General features: G+C 38.1%; 2 protein-coding genes and 3 non-coding genes across 7 annotated transcripts in view; 3 read left to right on the forward strand and 2 right to left on the reverse strand.

The window, feature by feature from the left end:
* Positions 1-2,685, forward strand: part of kif7 (kinesin family member 7) — a 63,380-nt gene extending 60,695 nt beyond the window's left edge. The window contains exons 18-19 of one of the 2 annotated variants that reach the window (XM_039773018.1): positions 559-720; positions 1,541-2,685. In XM_039773018.1, coding sequence (XP_039628952.1) covers positions 559-720; positions 1,541-1,932 — 554 coding nt within the window. In that variant the 3' untranslated portion in view covers positions 1,933-2,685. The remainder of the gene's footprint in view (positions 1-558; positions 721-1,540) is intronic. The other variant, XM_039773019.1, reaches the window with a different exon arrangement.
* Positions 2,686-9,158: 6,473 nt separating this feature from the next.
* trnar-acg lies at positions 9,159-9,231 on the reverse strand. Its single transcript has one exon. It is a non-coding gene; the product is annotated as a tRNA-Arg (tRNA).
* Positions 9,232-10,270: 1,039 nt separating this feature from the next.
* trnar-acg lies at positions 10,271-10,343 on the forward strand. The gene has a single exon. It is a non-coding gene; the product is annotated as a tRNA-Arg (tRNA).
* Positions 10,344-10,976: 633 nt separating this feature from the next.
* trnar-acg lies at positions 10,977-11,049 on the reverse strand. Its single transcript has one exon. It is a non-coding gene; the product is annotated as a tRNA-Arg (tRNA).
* A 481-nt stretch (positions 11,050-11,530) lies between these two features.
* Positions 11,531-18,881, forward strand: part of fanci (FA complementation group I) — a 62,538-nt gene continuing 55,187 nt past the window's right edge. The window contains exons 1-3 of one of the 2 annotated variants that reach the window (XM_039773021.1): positions 11,531-11,677; positions 16,243-16,345; positions 16,543-16,615. In XM_039773021.1, the coding sequence (XP_039628955.1) occupies positions 16,265-16,345; positions 16,543-16,615 (154 nt within the window). In that variant the 5' untranslated portion in view covers positions 11,531-11,677; positions 16,243-16,264. The remainder of the gene's footprint in view (positions 11,678-16,242; positions 16,346-16,542; positions 16,616-18,881) is intronic. The other variant, XM_039773020.1, reaches the window with a different exon arrangement.

The following is an 18,881-nucleotide window of genomic DNA, read 5'->3' on the forward strand; positions in this document are numbered from 1 at the left end:
GACCCCCGTGACCCTGTGTTCGGATTCAGCAGGTTGGAAAATGGATGGATAGATGGATGGATTATACACCTATAAACCTTTAACTAGATTTTTTTCATGTTTATTATCTTGCATCTTAATTTATTTTACAAAAACAGTCTGTGATTTTTATTCTGGTTTTTAAATGTGCACATTTATCTCTACTAGCCTATATATAGTACAAGAGATAGTAATTAATTTCTTGCATTAGAATACACCATGATACATGGCACTGGAAATGACAAGCCACCCAAGTAGCTGTTGCTTTTGGCTTACTATTGTCTTTGCATAGCTACTGTAAATTTGTGAAGCTCCTTACTTTCAAAACTCTGACAATAACTGCTTCAGTCAATATTCAAGAATGCATATTTGGCATTACTGCTATTACCATGTCTTGTGTTGTCCAATAACTTTCTAATGCATAAAATGAGTGTTAATGACTATTATAAATTACATATAGTATGTCTAAATACTGGTACTTCAGTAATTTTTAATGTTTTATCTGAAACAGACTTTTTTTTGTAATATACATATATATAGAGCAAATGGATGAGGGGCTAGCTGGCAGCCAGAGACATTATGAGGTATTAATCAGCAACCTTGGAAAAGAGCTCCACCAGTACAAGTGGATGAATCAGGAGCTTGCAAACAGACTCAGAGAGGCCTTGGGAAATGCCATTCACCCAGGAGATCCCGTAAAAGGTGTGTCATGACGCCATACCGTTATTTCTTTTTTTTATTATTTAGGATGGGACAATCTTCCTGCAAAGTAAAGACACTGACAGTGTTGTATTAAATAAAATGATAGTATAGTATAGTATAGCGACGGGCACTAAGCAAACTCCTGTCAATCATGAATAATCCACTGCATCCACTTAACAGTGTCATCTCCAGGCAGAGGAGTAGCTTCAGTGACAGACTTTTGTCACTGTCCTGTTCCACTGACAGACTGAGGAGATCGTTCCTCCCCCACACTATGCGACTCTTCAATTCCACCCAGGGGAGTAAATGCGAACATTAATTTAATTTTTTTTTTCTTTCATTTTTATTACTATTTAATTTAATATTGTTTCTTTGTATCAGTATACTGCTGCTGGATTATGTGAATTTCCCCTTGGGATTAATAAAGTATCTATCTATCTATCTATCTATCTATCTATCTATCTATCTATCTATCTATCTATCTATCTAGTATAACTTTTTTGTCTCTTTTTATTTTGCTTTAAACATACATGAGCTGAAAGATATGTCTTTTTGAAATTTTCACAGACTATGCATTACTGAGAAGGGAAACAACACAAAAAATGTGTTTATTATCTGCAAGTTGCATATTTCCTTAAGAGTTTGTAACTTTGCAAAGTTTTATTTCAAAACAGGCTCAATATGCACACTACATTAAGGAATCATTTGACATTTATCCTTAAAAGTGACACGTCATTATGATGAGTGGAAACCATATAGTATATTTCAGTAGTTTAAATACATTTGTAGAAATTCTTAACACTTACTTTGATTTCTGCAGTTACAGGTGCCTCAAGGCTTCAGATGTGTGGGGAGAAGTTGCCGTTTGTTGCAAGACCTGAAGAAGGCAGGAATATGAGTGGAGACTCACTTGGAGGCCAAGGAAAGCTGCCAAAATCAAAAGAAGATATGTATGCTCCTCTGCCCCCTTCATGGAGGCGTTCATCCTTCCCAAATGAAGACCATGCAGGAATGGAAGAGCTGGCACACAGGGTGACGTCTGAAATAACTGGAAACAATGTGGTGCATCCACTTGCTGGACCTGGACACTGGGTTGCATCTGCGCCAATTGCATTAAACAAAACTAAGCGTGAGCTTCGTAGGTCTAGTCTAAATACTAACATTTTATCTTCCAACTGTGGTATTATTGATGTACGGAAGAATCCCCTGTAAAAAGACTGAGAAGTAATTTCAGCAAAATTTGTTTTCGAAGATGATGCACCGCTGAAATTTAAAAATTTCTTTTCTATGACATTTTTTTGAACATTCCAGTACTCTTACGAAGTATGGCCAAATGCGTGACCATAGAAAAGCAAAATGTGCACGTTACTTTACTGTGAACAAATGTGGAATGAGTGTGGCACTGCAGTGCCATCTAGTGTGTCAGTGTTACAACGTGCAATTTCTTAAAGATAGTCTGAACAAAATTATAAATTGTAGCCCTGCATTGAACAATTACTCTGTTATTCCAGTAAGTATATGTATACACATTTCAGAAAGTTATCTACATTTGTAGAATGGTACATGACTTAAAAAAGTTATTTTTGATACAAAATAGAATATGACATTTTAATCTAACTGTATATAAAAATCATTACAGGTCGAACTTCATTATTAGCATCAGATATTACTTTTCATGTTTTGTACTGTCAATTACTTTGCACACTTAAGTCCCTTCTGGAATCTGTACAGAGGAGGAGTTGACTTCTAATAATTGATTAGACTCCAAAACTTACAAACAAAATATATGATGCATCATTGAATTTACCCCATTCCAAATAATTATTTAAAATGTCTTTTTATCAATTCTGTGGTTTTAGCAGTTTATCTTTTGTGCATATCTTTTGCATTTGTTTTTAAATACAAAGTTGACTATTATAGGCCATATGCACTGAAAATAATTAGTCGTATTAAATGTATACTGTACTTGTTGTTTACATATGTTTTACTTCATCTGTAAAACTATTCTGTCCATTTTGTAAGAATATTATCATACTCAGGAATTTAATATAGATTAATTTTAGCATGTCAGTGGTGCCCATTAAGTGATATACATTTCAATGCCTTTTGTATTTACTGTATTTTTTCAATATATGCAGTTATATATGAGGAACTGAGAACATAACAAAAATGGCCACTGCAATTATGGCAGTCAACTCATGAATAATTACATCTATTTTTATATTAGTTTGGGATGGCTGTAAGGCATTTTTGCCTTTCAAAAAAATGATGCTTTGAGATCTATTAAATTTATTATCTGATATAGTTTTAGTGAATCAAGAAAGATAAAATAGTACATATTATTTTCTCCACTGCTAGTTTCCAAGCATGAACATTTTAACTCCCCCAAACAAACTTGTGCCAAAACTTGTAACAAAAATATTAATGAATAACTTTATAGACTTATTACAGAGTTGCTGAACCAAAAAATCACCTGTTTCCCCATGCTGAACTATACATAAATATTCTAACCTTCCAGTCACGTCAGTGAGGTCTTGTGGAAAGCTATAGGCTGTGGGATTTATATGTCCTCAAGTTTTCTGTCTTTGTCAGTCATTCTTGAAGAGCGACAGTGTGATAACAATGAAGGCCTTCACATTATGTTTGTACATGGTAGGGTTCGAGGCTAATAACTTGCTTGTCCACCACTGGTACTCATCACGCTTCTCCAGTATATATTCTGAGCACACACTGGCCACTTAAGCAGTTTCCACACTTAAAAACCGTCTAAGTGGCCATTAGTGCTTTTTAGGCAGCTCCCCATTTTTCAGGTACTCGTCACTTTAGATGTCTGAGCGCAGTCACTGTCCCTTTGTTTATTAGCAACTCTGTTTGGCTTTTTCCATTGGAAGAGCTAACTATGATGGTGTGTGAGCCGATAAAAATCTAGGAAAATGTTTGACAGTTTATAGCAAAAATTCTCCTTTATTGTGTGGACTGTGCATTCAGGTTGTCCATTTGAGGATGGGTATATAGGGACCTACATGCTACATCCAATTTCTTTTGCTGAACAATTTGAATTTAGCAGCAGTGAGTGAATTCACAGTTGCACAGAAGAACAAGAAATTGTAACAAAAAATGAAAATTATAATGAAAAGATTATACCTGATAGCGAAAATGTAACTTCTCCTTTCCCTGCTGGATCTAAGAATATTAATAGAAAAGAACACAAAGAAAAACTGGGTGTATGTGGTTACAATCAAATGCTAAAAATAACACTATAAACATGAACACCACATAAACAAACACAGCGACCACAAACCCTAACCCTAACACGTGTAGAATTAATGAATTCGGCACAACATTTGCATTACTTTTTTTTCTGCATTATGCCAGAGTGCAGATCTTCATCCACCTATGAGTTACAGAGAGACTTCAGATAGGATCCTACTTAAGTTTACCTTTCGTCATATGTTTTCTATATCCTTTCCATAGCTTTCGTGTCCTTTTCAGATGCTTCAAGTGAGTTAACATTTGTCATAATGAAAGCAACACTCGTTTTTATCGAATGTAGCTTAATGTTCATGTTAGACTCGGTTAATTGAGCTGCCGTGTGGGACATCCTGAGACTTCGCAGGATCTCCCTGAAGTTGCTGGATATCATGACTGGCCTGTACATTGGTACTGTGAGTGTTATGCAGAGTGGAGGCAGAACTTCTGCTTTTTTCCCCAGTTGATTCTGGGAGTTGTCAGGGGTGTGTTCTGCTCCTACTATGTTCAATGCTTGCATGCACTGGGTGTTGAGCAGGGTCGTGGGGCCCAGTGGCTTTGGGGCATCTGTTGGTGAAGAAAGATTCACTGATTTTGACTTTGCTGATGATGCTGGAATCTTCGCAGAATCAATGGAGGCTCTGATCGGGGCTCTCGAGAGACTGAGTGAGGAATCTGAGCGTTTGGGCTTGCGAGTGTCATGGATAAAAAGCGAGATCCAGGCCTTTAATGACCTCTTAGGCACAGCCACCAGCAGTGTGTCCATCTGTGGAGAGACTGACAACCTTGTTGAGAGATTTACTTACCTCGGCAGTGACATTCATGTCTCTGATGATTCTTCCTATGAAGTCACTAGACGGATTGCGAGAGCTTTCATGAGGCTGCTGGAAAGGAGTGTGAGATGCTCCCGATAACTCTGCAAAAGGATGAACGTCCAAGTCTTTAGAGTCTTGGTGCTTCCTATTTTGCTATATGGTTGCGAGACATGGATGCTACCCAGTGACCTCAGACAAAGACTGGACTCCTTTGGTACTACAATAGACGGTCATTTCTGGAGGGTGGGACTGGACCTCATGTCTGCGTGGGGTGTTGCCAGCTGGGATCCTAAACTGTTTTGTCGTATGGTGGGTGCGGCAACACTCTGTACCAGTGCATGCTCCCTGACCTGACCTGTAACTTAAAGACTAATTATTTTTGTTAAATTTATATGAGGATGTACTACTTCCCGATGCCCTGTCCCTTTAAATTGAGAGGAATGTGTAGCACCCAGTACTTAATTAAGAGAAGGTGAGTTGCTAATTGCTAACAGCACTTAGACCTGAGGATCACCTTGTCTTAGTACAATAATATACAGTGGTGTGAAAAACTATTTGCCCCCTTCCTGATTTCTTATTCTTTTGCATGTTTGTCACACAAAATGTTTCTGATCATCAAACACATTTAAACATTAGTCAAATATAACACAAGTAAACACAAAATGCAGTTTTTAAATGATGTTTATTATTATTTAGGGAGAAAAAAAATCCAAACCTACATGGCCCTGTGTGAAAAAGTAATTGCCCCCTTGTTAAAAAATAACCTAACTGTGGTGTATCACACCGGAGTTCAATTTCTGTAGCCACCCCCAGGCCTGATTACTGCCACACCTGTTTCAATCAAGAAATCACTTCAATAGGAGCTGCCTGACACAGAGAAGTAGACCAAAAGCACCTCAAAAGCTAGACATCATGCCAAGATCCAAAGAAATTCAGGAACAAATGAGAACAGAAGTCTGGTAAAGGTTATAAAGCCATTTCTAAAGCTTTGGGACTCCAGCGAACCACAGTGAGAGCCATTATCCACAAATGGCAAAAACATGGAACAGTGGTGAACCTTCCCAGGAGTGGCCGGCCGACCAAAATTACCCCAAGAGTGCAGAGACGACTTCTTCGAGAGGTCACAAAAGACCCCAGGACAACGTCTAAAGAACTGCAGGCCTCACTTGCCACAATTAAGGTCAGTGTTCACGACTCCACCATAAGAAAGAGACTGGGCAAAAACAGCCTGCATGGCAGATTTCCAAGACGCAAACCACTGTTAAGCAAAAAGAACATTAGGGCTCGTCTCAATTTTGCTAAGAAACATCTCAATGATTGAAGACTTTTGGGAAAATACCTTGTGGACTGATGAGACAAAAGTTGAACTTTTTGGAAGGCAAATGTCCTGTTACATCTGGCGTAAAAGGAACACAGCATTTCAGAAAAAGAACATCATACCAACAGTAAAATATGGTGGTGGTAGTGTGATGGTCTGGGGTTGTTTTGCTGCTTCAGGACCTGGAAGGCTTGCTGTGATAGATGGAACCATGAATTCTACTGTTTACCAAAAAATCCTGAAGGAGAATGTCCGGCCATCTGTTCGTCAACTCAAGCTGAAGCGATCTTGGGTGCTGCAACAGGACAATGACCCAAAACACACCAGCAAATCCACCTCTGAATGGCTGAAGAAAAACAAAATGAAGACTTTGGAGTGGCCTAGTCAAAGTCCTGACCTGAATCCAATTGAGATGCTATGGCATGACCTTAAAAAGGCGGTTCATGCTAGAAAACCTTCAAATAAAGCTGAATTACAACAATTCTGCAAAGATGAATGGGCCAAAATTCCTCCAGAGCGCCGTAAAAGACTGATTGCAAGTTATCGCAAACGCTTGATTGCAGTTATTGCTGCTAAGGGTGGCCCAACCAGTTATTAAGTTCAGGGGGCAATTACTTTTTCACACAGGGCCATGTAGGTTTGGATTTTTTTTTCTCCCTAAATAATAAAAACCATCATTTAAGAACTGCATTTTGTGTTTACTTGTGTTATATTTGACTAATGGTTAAATGTGTTTGATGATCAGAAACATTTTGTGTGACAAACATGCAAAAGAATAAGAAATCAGGAAGGGGGCAAATAGTTTTTCACACCACTGTATAGTCTGGTCTTGATCTGCATTTAGTACGGTACTATCTTGGGTACACTGCAACTGGCCCATGGTGTCTTATAGAACTTTGTTGTTAACTAGAGTCTAATTCAATAGCCATGGGTGTTTGACACTTCTGTAATCCATCTGTTATATTGTGCCACTGTATGTTATGCACACCTGTTATCTTTTTTTCATGTATCAAAACCATTTTTAAGGATTAAGAAACTCATACCTTCACCCCAAGGCACAAAATGTGACAATTAAATATTTCCCAACAGACATTTATTAGCCTCACTAGACTGTCCAAAAGTGTGCTCCATCACAAACACTTGGGTCTCGACTTGTAGTTTAAGAAACGCTGCTCTTTTGAACCTGTAACCATTGTATGCTGGCATATTAAAGATTGTTTTTGCTCCCCCAAAGTACCTTGGCAGTCCAGTACATCTATAAGCATCCTTCTGATGCTGTCGTTTTGAGCATGGCACGACTAGGAGGTAAATTTGTATTAAATTTCCCCACACTAACACAGTATAGTAAACTGGCAGATAGCAAATGGGAGGAGAAATAAAGAATGACTTGCAGTTTAATATTTAGGGATTTGGGCTGAAAAAGTCCATGGAAATTTCAGCCTGCTGTGTGTTTATAAACTGTCACAACGAGTCCGTAGGTCATTCAATTAATGTTGAAGAGAGGGAAGAAGGCAATCTACCTATCGATGCCTAAACAGGTTAATTTCAAATCTGGTCGTTGTGTTTTAAAAAAGACGGAGAGTCTATTTGGTATCATACATCCATCCATTATCCAACCGGTTATATTCTAACTACAGGGTCACGGAGGTCTGCTGGAGCAAATACTGGCAAATGTCTCTTGTCGTGTTATTGTATTGCAGAGGTTTGCCTCGTGATCGCCGTTAGCACAAGTTTGGATAAGCCAGGAGTGCTTGGCCGCCGCCTGCCTATTTTAATGTTGCCTCGTTTTTTTCCAATCAGTGAGAAAGGGAATCAGTCACGATGTTACAGAATACACGGAACTTCATCGTTCATGGATACGAATCGCTACACTCATCACAAATGGAATTCTAAGAATATTTTATTTAGAATTTCGCTACGTATTCTTTTTGCCCAAGTTAAAGGTGTACTAGTGAAAATGACAGTCATGTCTAGAATGTTACAAGCACGAAAGCCCTGCTTCTCCTTACCGAAATGCTCAACTTCGTTGTAATGTTTTGTTTCTTGAACTTTCTAATTTAATTTCTGAACCTTAGTATTGGTGTTTCTGTCCTGATCAGTGTCGGATTTAGGAAATTACGAAAATGGGTTTACTACATCTGTATACAGTGTATAGAAAATTCAACGTCTGTCTGTCCGCTTTTCACGACAGAACTACTTAACGAATTTAGATCTTTTTTTTCTATAATTTCCTTGAACATTCCGGTTGATTTTGCGCATTTTCTCGTCGCGCAAAGTATCATAGTTCGCTTGCGGTACCGATTTATCGGCTGCGGGCCGAGGGTAGGGGGGTAAGGCCAGCCTCCGTTCGAGTCGGTTTTCCTTTCGCCACGCGTTGGAGCGGACCTTGTATCCGCTTAGTTAGCGATGTCTGTTTGTTCAGTAGACATCATCATCTACACACTGTTAAGGAGTAACGTTTGACGTTTTTGACGTTGGGGGGAGAGAGACAGGAGCTACGTGTGTTTTAGAGGGTAGCTGCTGATTGACACAGATATCACGCCACGTGCTTTTCTACCCACTCGGGGGACGCTCTCCCCTTAGAGTTGAACACGATCAGATACGGTGACAACGTTTGACGTTGGAGCATACCTGCCTTCCGCTTCGGCAGAATTACATTTTAATTTATCGTTCATTGATATTTTTGAAAGTTTTCTTGTTTCACTACTACATGGGCGGAGCCGCGGGGGCAGCATATATAAAAAAAATAGTCGACATACTAATTTAGCAGAATGTGCTGATTGTTTAGAATAAGTTAATTTTTGCATTTAAAATATTGATAAAAATGCATTTATTGAGCATCAAGAGTCTCCAGGTATTGTAGTAAATAGCTTACAAAGCCTTTTGCATGCAAAAATAAAAAAAAAAAAACTAAAAAAAAAAATCTAAAAAGAGGTTACACATGCAGTGCATTTTCAAACCTTAATGTACGGTAAGGTTACTTTTATTGCCTATATTTAACCATTTATCAATATTTATTACACACTGCGTGAGGGTTAACAGATTTCCAAAAGCACCGAGCCAGCCAGGAGTCGAACCTAGAATCTTCTGATCCGTAGTCAGACGCGTTATCCATTGCGCCACTGGCCCCGATATTTTTAAGAAAGCAGTTGCGATTGTTCCACACAGACTCAAGTTCGAATCTCTCTCAGGCTAGACTGCTTTAAAAAAGCAATTTACCCCAGTTAAAAATATGTATATACCTGTAAATAATATTCTCCTTCTAATAGAAATGTATAAATTTGTACACTAATGGAAGGGTTCAAATATGTACAGTATGTATATAACATTCTATATTTATGCAAAAGTATACATTTGTAATGATTTGCTTTCATGAACCTTACAGTGATATATTTGTTCTTTTTGCATTGATAAGAATAATACATAAGCAATGAACCGCTCCGTAGACAGCAACGAACAATTGTCATGAAATTAGTAGCATTAAATGTATTATTTAGTGATACAAATAATCAAATAATTACGCAAAGAACAGTAAGAAGCATAAATCGATGGAATACATATTTAACAGTCTGGGATTGGCTTGTCAATTCTTGGTAGAGATAAAGGTCCGATCTTTCAGTTTTTGGTAGAGATACGAGCCGTGACTGGCACAATCTTTTAATTCTCATGTGTTATCATCAGTCATGATTTTGTCGGCAATTGAATGTTTATGCAGTTTTACAATTGGTAAGCGTGTGCCATTACTCGTATATAGGCTTTATTTGTTGACTGCTAACACTCACCTGAATTACTACTGTTCGTAACGGAGCGGATGCATATAAGCTATTTTATTTGCAAGTTAAATAGGTTGTGTTGACACTGGTGGAGTATCATTGTTGTATTCTTCTGATGAAGACGAAAAAATGATATAGAGATGTGTATTATCTGACGTAATTTTTTTTTTAAGAAAAATGAGCTTTAACTTGAAGAAGCAGTCTGATCAGAGCGGGATTCTAACTCGTGTTCATTCTTCAATTTGTGATAGATCGTTGACTTACGAGTTGTGATTGGTCAGAGGTTTCAATCCTTGTGACGATCTTGGAGGCGTAACATAATTTGACAAACTGTTGCTACGAAGACTCAGCAGGACTCACAGCTGCTGGGAGCAGCCCTTTTCTTTCTTATAGGCGGGCCAGTGGCGCAATGGATAACGCGTCTGACTACGGATCAGAAGATTCTAGGTTCGACTCCTGGCTGGCTCGGGTTAGTTTTATAGCACAGCGGCGAAATATAACTTCGAAAAAGTAATAACTGAAAAAAAGTTTGAGAGATAAAAAGTAGATATGTTAACGTATCGTAATTAATTAAAATTACGAAGTATCATCAGTATGTCGAACATATTTGCGGTCACGGGGGGCTACCCTGCCAGCACTTGAGGCAAGACAGGATCCGTGCTGGACACACACATGGCCACAGTGTAAGCGTTGCCAGGTAACTCATTCTGCACGCCTTTGGGTTGAAATGAAAACACCCAAGTGGCGGGGCACAAGTCACGCGGAAACTCAACAAGCAATATACGCAACGGTTTTAAAATACTGATTTACTGCTTTTACACTTAAATATATTGAGATGTGTAGTAAGGTATGTTTTTAAAAATAATTATTCGACAGTATTATCTGACATTTGACGTTAAACAAGGTATGTCTACGCTTTCCAAAAAAGCTTTTTAAGCAGATTAGTTTTAATGCAATGAGCAAAATAATAGTACAGATCCTAATAAAAGCATGAAATCGCGCTCCATTCAAAAATAAGATTTTATCAACTTTCCAAGTATAAAATATAAGTGAATAAAAATAAAAACATTCTGAACCAAATGAATAAATAAACAAAAACTACGAGCCAGCCAGGAGTCGAACCTAGAATCTTCTGATCCGTAGTCAGACGCGTTATCCATTGCGCCACTGGCCCGATGAAGCTTTTTAATTCCAATATGTAGTATTAAAGCATAATTTAGTAGAAACCCGTAACATATTTTCTATAAAATAAGACCAAAAGCAGATTTTGTGAATCTTCATTTTACGAATTGCTTATTTATTTAAGGTAAACTACGTCTGAAATTTTAAAAGGAAAAAAAATCAAGAATTGTGACTTCACATGCAGTTTAAGATTTTTTTAACGTTTATTTCCGCGGATCGCAGTATACGATTCTTAAACTTTTTTAGAAGGAGGTCGTCCTATATTTTTATTTATTTATTTATTTATCTATCTGTTTTGTGTACACGTATCTCGGACAAGTCGAGACAAGCAGAGCACCATGTGTCTCAGAAACGGAACCCGTCTACAGCTGTGGTGACGCGACGTCTGCGAATGAGAATCCTGATTGGTGGCGGCGGTCGTGATTTGTTTTAATTGACAGCACTTACGGAAGAGGTGGGAAGGCTGGCGACGTACAGGAAAAGTAGCTGGCTGGCGGGAGATTCGTTAGTTGAAAGGAGAAAAGCGCACACTGCGACTTGTATACTACGGCAGCAGCAGTAGAAGCGATTAAAAAAGCAGGATTCAACAAGAGTATTGCAGTCTTTGAGGTAATAAGCTGGTACGTTAAAAATAGTATTTCCTGGATTTAACATGTATTTAAAGTCGAAGCTTGACCATTCGGCTTTCTCGTTTAAGTTAATGTTGTTTTCAGCGTGAGCATATCCCTGCTTTTACAGCGTGACTTAAATGTGATCGTATTTATCAGTGGAACTCTTAGTCCTTTTTCCAAGTTCTCGCCGTGAGTGGAGATGACGGCTGTCCGTCAGAAGCGGAGTAAAGCGAGAGAAATATAGCGACAATTTGTAAACTACAGCCCAGTAGAAGCTCCGTTGCTTTTATTCACCGGTAATCGGAGCCCTTGAATTTGTGTATTCTGCTGCCTAGCTTGGCTTTGGGGTTTTGTGCACTCCTGCTCTTTAGATGATCGGTCAAATTGGTGTTGTGTAATTTAATGCCCGAAGGAGTTTGCGTTGCGACAGTAAACCTTCCTGAATCGCTTGCTTTCTCTCCCGGACTCTGAGTAGATTTTTTTTTTTCTCTTGCAGTGATGTTTCGTCGATCGCTCGGTTATAGTCCGAAGTACAGGACTGACATTGTTACAGTTGAATGGTAAAATAGTACTACCACTATGGTCGGTCTTAAGCTGCTGTCAACATACGTGGTAGACCTGTGTCTCCGCATACTGAGACCGAGTGGCACTTCATTTTAGTTTATACAGCACAGTGAGAGATGCAGTCACTGGGTTTCATTTTAAGCAATATAGAACATATAAAACTGCAGTCTTAATGAGAACAGGCCATTCAGACCACCAAAGCTCTTCAATCTTAACCTCATTTCTTCACAACAGCATTAAGTCGAGTTGTTATGGTGCTAAATGTACAAACCTACTCCACTACCTGGTAATTTTATTCTATGTGTCTCAAGTTGTATGCAAATAAAGCTTTCAAAGGGGTGTGTGGTTCTTACTTAGTTAACAATCATTACCACAATGATGCAAAAAAGCTGGAAAAATTTGTTAATTTTGTGAAGTGAATTAGACATTATTTCCTGTATTCATTCATTTTCTAAATCCATTTATTCCTAAAGAAACGTAGTCCAGCACTATATAAGTAACCTTCTGGAATGGTTTGGGGCTTGTACATTTTGCATCTCCATCAGCTGTCAAAAGGCAGAACAGAACAGAGCAGAGATGGACAAAAATGTCAGAATACCAGTCAAAAGACCTGAGGGTCAAACTCCCCATACACTGAAAACAAAATCATAAAGAGTGCAAGCAAAAAGGTCCTTGCACTGCGTGGATATGTTTTCCCTTAACTATTAAATACATTTGTTTTGTAAATGAATCCAATATCCAAACAAAGTCCATGGCTCTGCACAGTTTGAAATATGGAGTGTGTAGTGAACCTGCACAAAACAGTAATGGTGAATCACGAGACTAGCAATGGCAATTGTTGGCATAAAGAATATGGCTTCTGCTGTGCAGAAATTCCACAAAACAGAAGAAAAGCAAACATGGCAGTACTGTAGTAATGTTGACATTCTAGAAATAAAATATCCCCAAACAACAGTGCAAAAATGGCAAGAATTGGATGAGAGTACAGCAACATGCTTTTAACAATAAAGCGAAAAGTATTCTCATTTTCATAGACTTATTACTGCTGTAAAATAACAGCCTGTTTGAAAACAATTCAGAGACTAATCTTATTCTATATTCTTCAATAACTCTCAACACTCCAGTTTTCATAAAACAAGCTGTAGGTAGTCACAATCCTGTGGGTGAAAGGGAACTGTGAAGAGAGGCAATAAAAGGAAGAGAACAAAAAGGCAACTTTTGCAAAAGCAGAATGTCACAAAAATATCCCAAACCTGGCATGTTTGCACTGTGAGACCATATTTGTTTAAAACATACAGTATATCCATCCATCCATTATCCAACCCGCTATATCCTAACTACAGTGTCAAGGGGGTCTGCTGGAGCCAATATACAGTATATCAATACTTAAAACTTACCAAATTTGTCAGTCTTCAAGTTGTTTGCTTTCACATATGGACCAAAGTTTCAATAGACACTTATTTTAAACTGAAAGAACAGGCAGGGTATTTTTTTTCGAATTATAAACATTGCTTCATTTAAGAACACACTTGCCTCTGGCATATCTATGTAGGCAATGATTGTGAAAAAATAAATTTCACTTGAAAAGTGCCAAGCCTAGTCTTTAAATGAATTTGCTTCTTGTTCTGGCACTAAGAAAACACATTACAGCACAGGCATAGAACATAAGACATTTGACAAACGAGAGGAGAGCACTCAGTTCCTCAAGCCTGTTTGTGTTAGCTAGTAGCTAAGCTGTCCCAGTATTACATCCAGATTCTTCTTAAAGGTTGTCAAGGTTTCTGCTTCAAGTACTTGTCTCAGTAGTTTGTGCCAGAGTCCCACAACTCTTTGCATTAAGTTGTGTTTCCTGACTTCAGTCCTAAATGCACTTCCCTTTAATTTCCACCGATGTCCTTGAGTACGTGATTCTCCTTTAACTCTTTCGGGGCTGATGTCGACTTTTGTCAAAAGGAGGAGTTGATGGTAATTGACTGTAAAACTGTGACAAAACCAACTGTTATGTTTTAGTTGGACTCTCGTTGCTTGAAGAAAAGTGAGATTCATTGCTTTGACCAAGATTTCTTGCGCTCATGTGAGTAGCAAGGCACAAACAACAGCAAAAATGGCACTGACAGCTGGCGAGAGATCAAAATGATTACATAAAGCAAACTACTGTGTGGATGATGTTCTGCATATTATCTCTGAACTGGACTATGACTTGTCGGACTCTGATTTTGATACAAGTGACTGAAAACGAATGTGAGGTTCCAGCTTCAGTTGACTGGTCCCCAGCTAGTCGTGGTGCTGAACGGGTTCATGTAGCTGATACGCCTACAGCAGTGTTCACCAGGGAGGAGTGCCACTTAATGATAAGAGGTAGAAACTAGATTGCAATGCCCTGCCACCATGATCGCTGCTGCTGCTGCCTCAGCTACGTGAAGACAGCCTGACAGCAAGCCTGCCGCACATTCTTGTCAAAATGGCTGCCACAGCATGCAGCAACAGACGTTTTATCTTGACTTCTGTGTGAAACTATTGCTTTTCAGAAAGTGTTTTTTGAAAAAATATTCAGCCCTCAAAGAGTTAAGCTGAAAGAATGCTGCTGGATCTGCTTTATCAATACTTTTGTGGATTTTAAATTACTGTATTAGGTCACCACTTAGTCTCCTCTGCTCAAGGCTAAACAAGTTTAATTCTCTGACTCTGTCAGAGGTCCTTGAATCCTAGGATACACTTGATTGCTCTCAAGTTTTACTATGTCTTTCTTGTGCCGTGGTGACCAGGACTGCACACACTACTCCAAATGCAGTCTTAAGAGTGCATTATATAGTTTGAGCGTAACGTTCCCAGACTTAAATTCCGCAGTTTTTATGATATAGCCTAAAATTCTATTTGCCTTTTTAATTGCCTATTTGCCTTTTTATTTGCTTCTGTGCATTGCTTAGTCAGTGAAAATGTTGGTGGAAAAAAAGTCAAATGTACAAGGCAACTGTTTGTGTTGTCAAGTTTACATCTGCATTACCAGGAGCGACAGCCAATACTGCCACGACATCTAAGGTCAGATCATGTATGCAACCAAAAAAAAAAAACACATTGCAACATTTATGCCATTCACAATAACTTAACCACTTGCTGACTTGCTTAAAAAGCTGTTAAATGACGAAAATACATTTTCAAGATTATCGCCCAAAAGTTGCTTAATTTTGTTACTGTGAGAAGAAATAAGTAAGCATTTCAAAGTTGTTTGTTTGCAAATTTTAACATGAAAATGTTTCATTTTTTATTTTTCATTTCATTCATAAGACTAGTTAAATATTAATTTGCCATAGCAAAAGGAAGCACTTGGATGTATTCATTGAAGTGAGTTTGCATGTGAAATCTTAATTGTTTACATTATAACCAAAATGAAAGTTTATTTTTTAGTTACAGTAATTTTTATAATAATCATTGGTCCATAAATTCAGTCTGTATAGTATTTCTTGCTTTTACTCCACATATTCTTGAGAAAAATACACCTATGGTCACAAGGAAAAGGGCAATGCAAAATCTATTTGATCTTGGCCATCAGAATGTCCAGCCACACTTGTCCTGGCACTCCAAAGTATTTTTGAATGGCTTAAAGCAGTGATTCACAACCATTCTGGTGTCACAACCTACTTTTTTCATACTTCAGTGTCTTTGCATCCCACAACGTATGGTGGGTATGGATGTGAGGGTTTTTTTTACTTGGTGAATCGAATGTAATCATCAAATTTGGGAGAATTTGTCCATTTTGTGAATTGAGCGTGACTGTCACAGTTTTTCCTCTTGGTGAATTCAATGTGATCGTCAGACTGGAAGGGGTTGGATCCCCTTTAAAGAATCAAGTGTGATTGTCAAAGTGAGGATGTGGACTCCTTTGTTGAGAGACCCAGTGGCTGAGAAACACTGGCTTGAACAGTTTTAATCTGTTAATATAACATTTCCACGTTTGTATACAATAAGCACTGTTTTAATATTGCAGACTGAAAGCCTTATTCCTTTTCTAGCTCATGCCTTTCCTCTTTGGAGATGGAGAAGATAATTTTGCTGAGTGAAGGAGAAGATGTGAATAAGTTACAGGAGCATCTTAATAGTATCAAAGGAAATGAGGTGAGATGTATATAGAAAAGTGTGTAAAAGTAAATGTAAAATATGAAATGAGTTAAAATTATGAAACATTGCCTTTCCGATTTCTGAAATGTTGTAAGTGGGACAGTGGATACCGATGAATGAGCATACTTTTAACTATATATTGCATATACTATTTTTTGCAAGAATGCTTTAATAAATTTATCATGTTTTTTCAGTTGACCTCTTTGATTACACAGACTGCTGTAAAAGGAAAGAGCATTGGAGATTTATTGAGAGCAATATTAAGAGGTAACCAAAGAGTTATTAACCTGTACCCATATTTTAGTTACATCAAATAAACTGTACGTACGCTTAGTAAATGTGTACTTTTTGAAAAAATAACAAAACAGTAATAAAAAGTACCTTTCATTATCTTGGTTGTATACTTGTACGCTTCCCAGCTACACACTGGGGCTTGGATAGTTTTTTGTGAAAAATGGTTTATGTCTTGCCACTCTACCCCATAGCTAAGATTTGTGGGGTATATGCAAAATGACACATTATGTGTGTTACAGATGCATGAAACCCTTTAAGCGTGCTATTTTTTTTTTTATTGGTAGCCTTCCTAATGAGCACCCTCCTCAACGTCCTGATGTTCACAGTGTCCATATTTTCTCTACTTCTTAAAGGTGGTCTTCATGGCATTCATTGCTTTCAGAATTGTTTACAATATAATGATCAAAAATGTAGCAAATAAAACCATTCCCATTTAGTCCAAAAAATTCATTGGTTATATAATTTTAGGCTTTCCCACAATCTCATCGTAATACTTTTTATAAGTCGTCAAAGTTTCTACTGTAGCTAATCGGTTTGGTAGTTTATTCCAGTTTACCATGATGCTTAGTATAATAAGAATTGTTTTTTGGCTCCCAATTTTGGTGCTTCTCCATTTAATCGTTTCTGTGTCCCGGAGTATTTGGTTCAGTTCTTTACTTAACTTAAAAAATTTTGCAACATCATGTTTATTGATGCTTTCAGAATTTTGAAGGCATGCTTTAGGTGCCCATGTAGGGATTTTTTTCTTAAGACTAATGATTTTTAAGTCATTAAGTCTCTCATAGTAGGATGTCATGCTTAAACTAGAGACACACTTGATGCTCCTCTTTGCACAGCTTTCACATCTGCTACCTCATTTTTGTTATGTGGTGGTAACAGTACTGCAGATACTGTTTTATTGGCACATTATAGAGTGTAATGAAAACGTCCTTTCAATTACATTGAACTGTTTTTGCGTTATACCATTTCATTTGATATGGAGATGGTTTGACCCAGAATACAGATGTAGAAAAAAGTGAGATATTTTGTAAACTGTTACCAAATTTAGCAGCATTGCAAATATATGGAATGCATCAAGCTTTGTGAACCTGTCTGTTCTCTGACTGCTGTAAACATTGTCCATCTCCCCACTCAATCTAAGCTAACAGATTCTTTCTATCAAGGACTGTGTAAAAAGAATGCTAAATTGGAAACTTTACTATTATGTATCATATAGCCAAATATACAGTTCCTCTCTGCATTGTGTAGAAAACAGGTTTATAATACAGTAATATTCATCTTGTCCCACTTCAGTGTGAGTTTGACTTATTTGACCAACCTTCTCCATACAGCTTAGTCCTTCCCAGTCAGCCCCTTTCCCTTCTAGCCTTGCTTTACTCTATCCATCCACCTCCCCCACTTTCTCTTCCCCTATACTTCCATTACTTTCACTCTTTTGCCCCATCAACCTTCTTTCCTGCACTTTCTTGGATATCTCTCCTGCCTTTGTTTATATCTCTGATGATGAAATGATCTCATTTCTTACTCTGTACTTCACTGTAACTCCACACATCCATCTCAACATTCTCATTTCTGCCACGTTCAGCTTTTTGTGTGCCGTGTTTACTGGCCATCTCTTGGCTCCGTACATCATTGCTGGTCTTATCACTGTCTTAAAAACCTTACCTTTAACTCAAACCTTGATTCATTGAACACACAATACTTGTGATACCTTCCTCCAATTTATCCTTCCTATTTACCTTCCTGTTTACCTTCAGTCCTTTATCTTCCAGAGCCTTTCTCCATTATTCTAATTTCCTCCTGTCTGGTGCTACACAACACAATGTCTTCAACAAAAAGCATGCACCAGGGGGATCAGTCTTATATCCCATGAGTCAACACATGTAAAACCAGATCAGAGATATAAGGGCTTAAATAAGATCCCTGGTGCAGAGCTGCTCTAACCAGAATCTTCTGTGTTACATTGTAACACCATGCCTAACGTGAGTCCTCACTGCCTCATACATATCCTGGATGGTCTTCACATACTTCTCTGGTACTCCTTTCTCCCTCATGTAGCTTCAGTCCACTTGATGTTGCACCCTATCATAAGATTTCTCCAAATCAATACACACCATATGCATACCTTTCTGTTTTTTCTCAGTGCTTCTCTATGAGCTGTGTCAATACAAAAACGGCATCAGTTGTTCCTGTGCCTGGCGTAAAGCCAGACATATTCTCTCTTAAGGTGGTTGTCTTC

The sequence above is a fragment of the Polypterus senegalus genome, chromosome 12 (genome assembly GCF_016835505.1).
Source record: "Polypterus senegalus isolate Bchr_013 chromosome 12, ASM1683550v1, whole genome shotgun sequence".
In the NCBI taxonomy this organism is placed as follows: Eukaryota; Metazoa; Chordata; class Cladistia; order Polypteriformes; family Polypteridae; genus Polypterus; species Polypterus senegalus.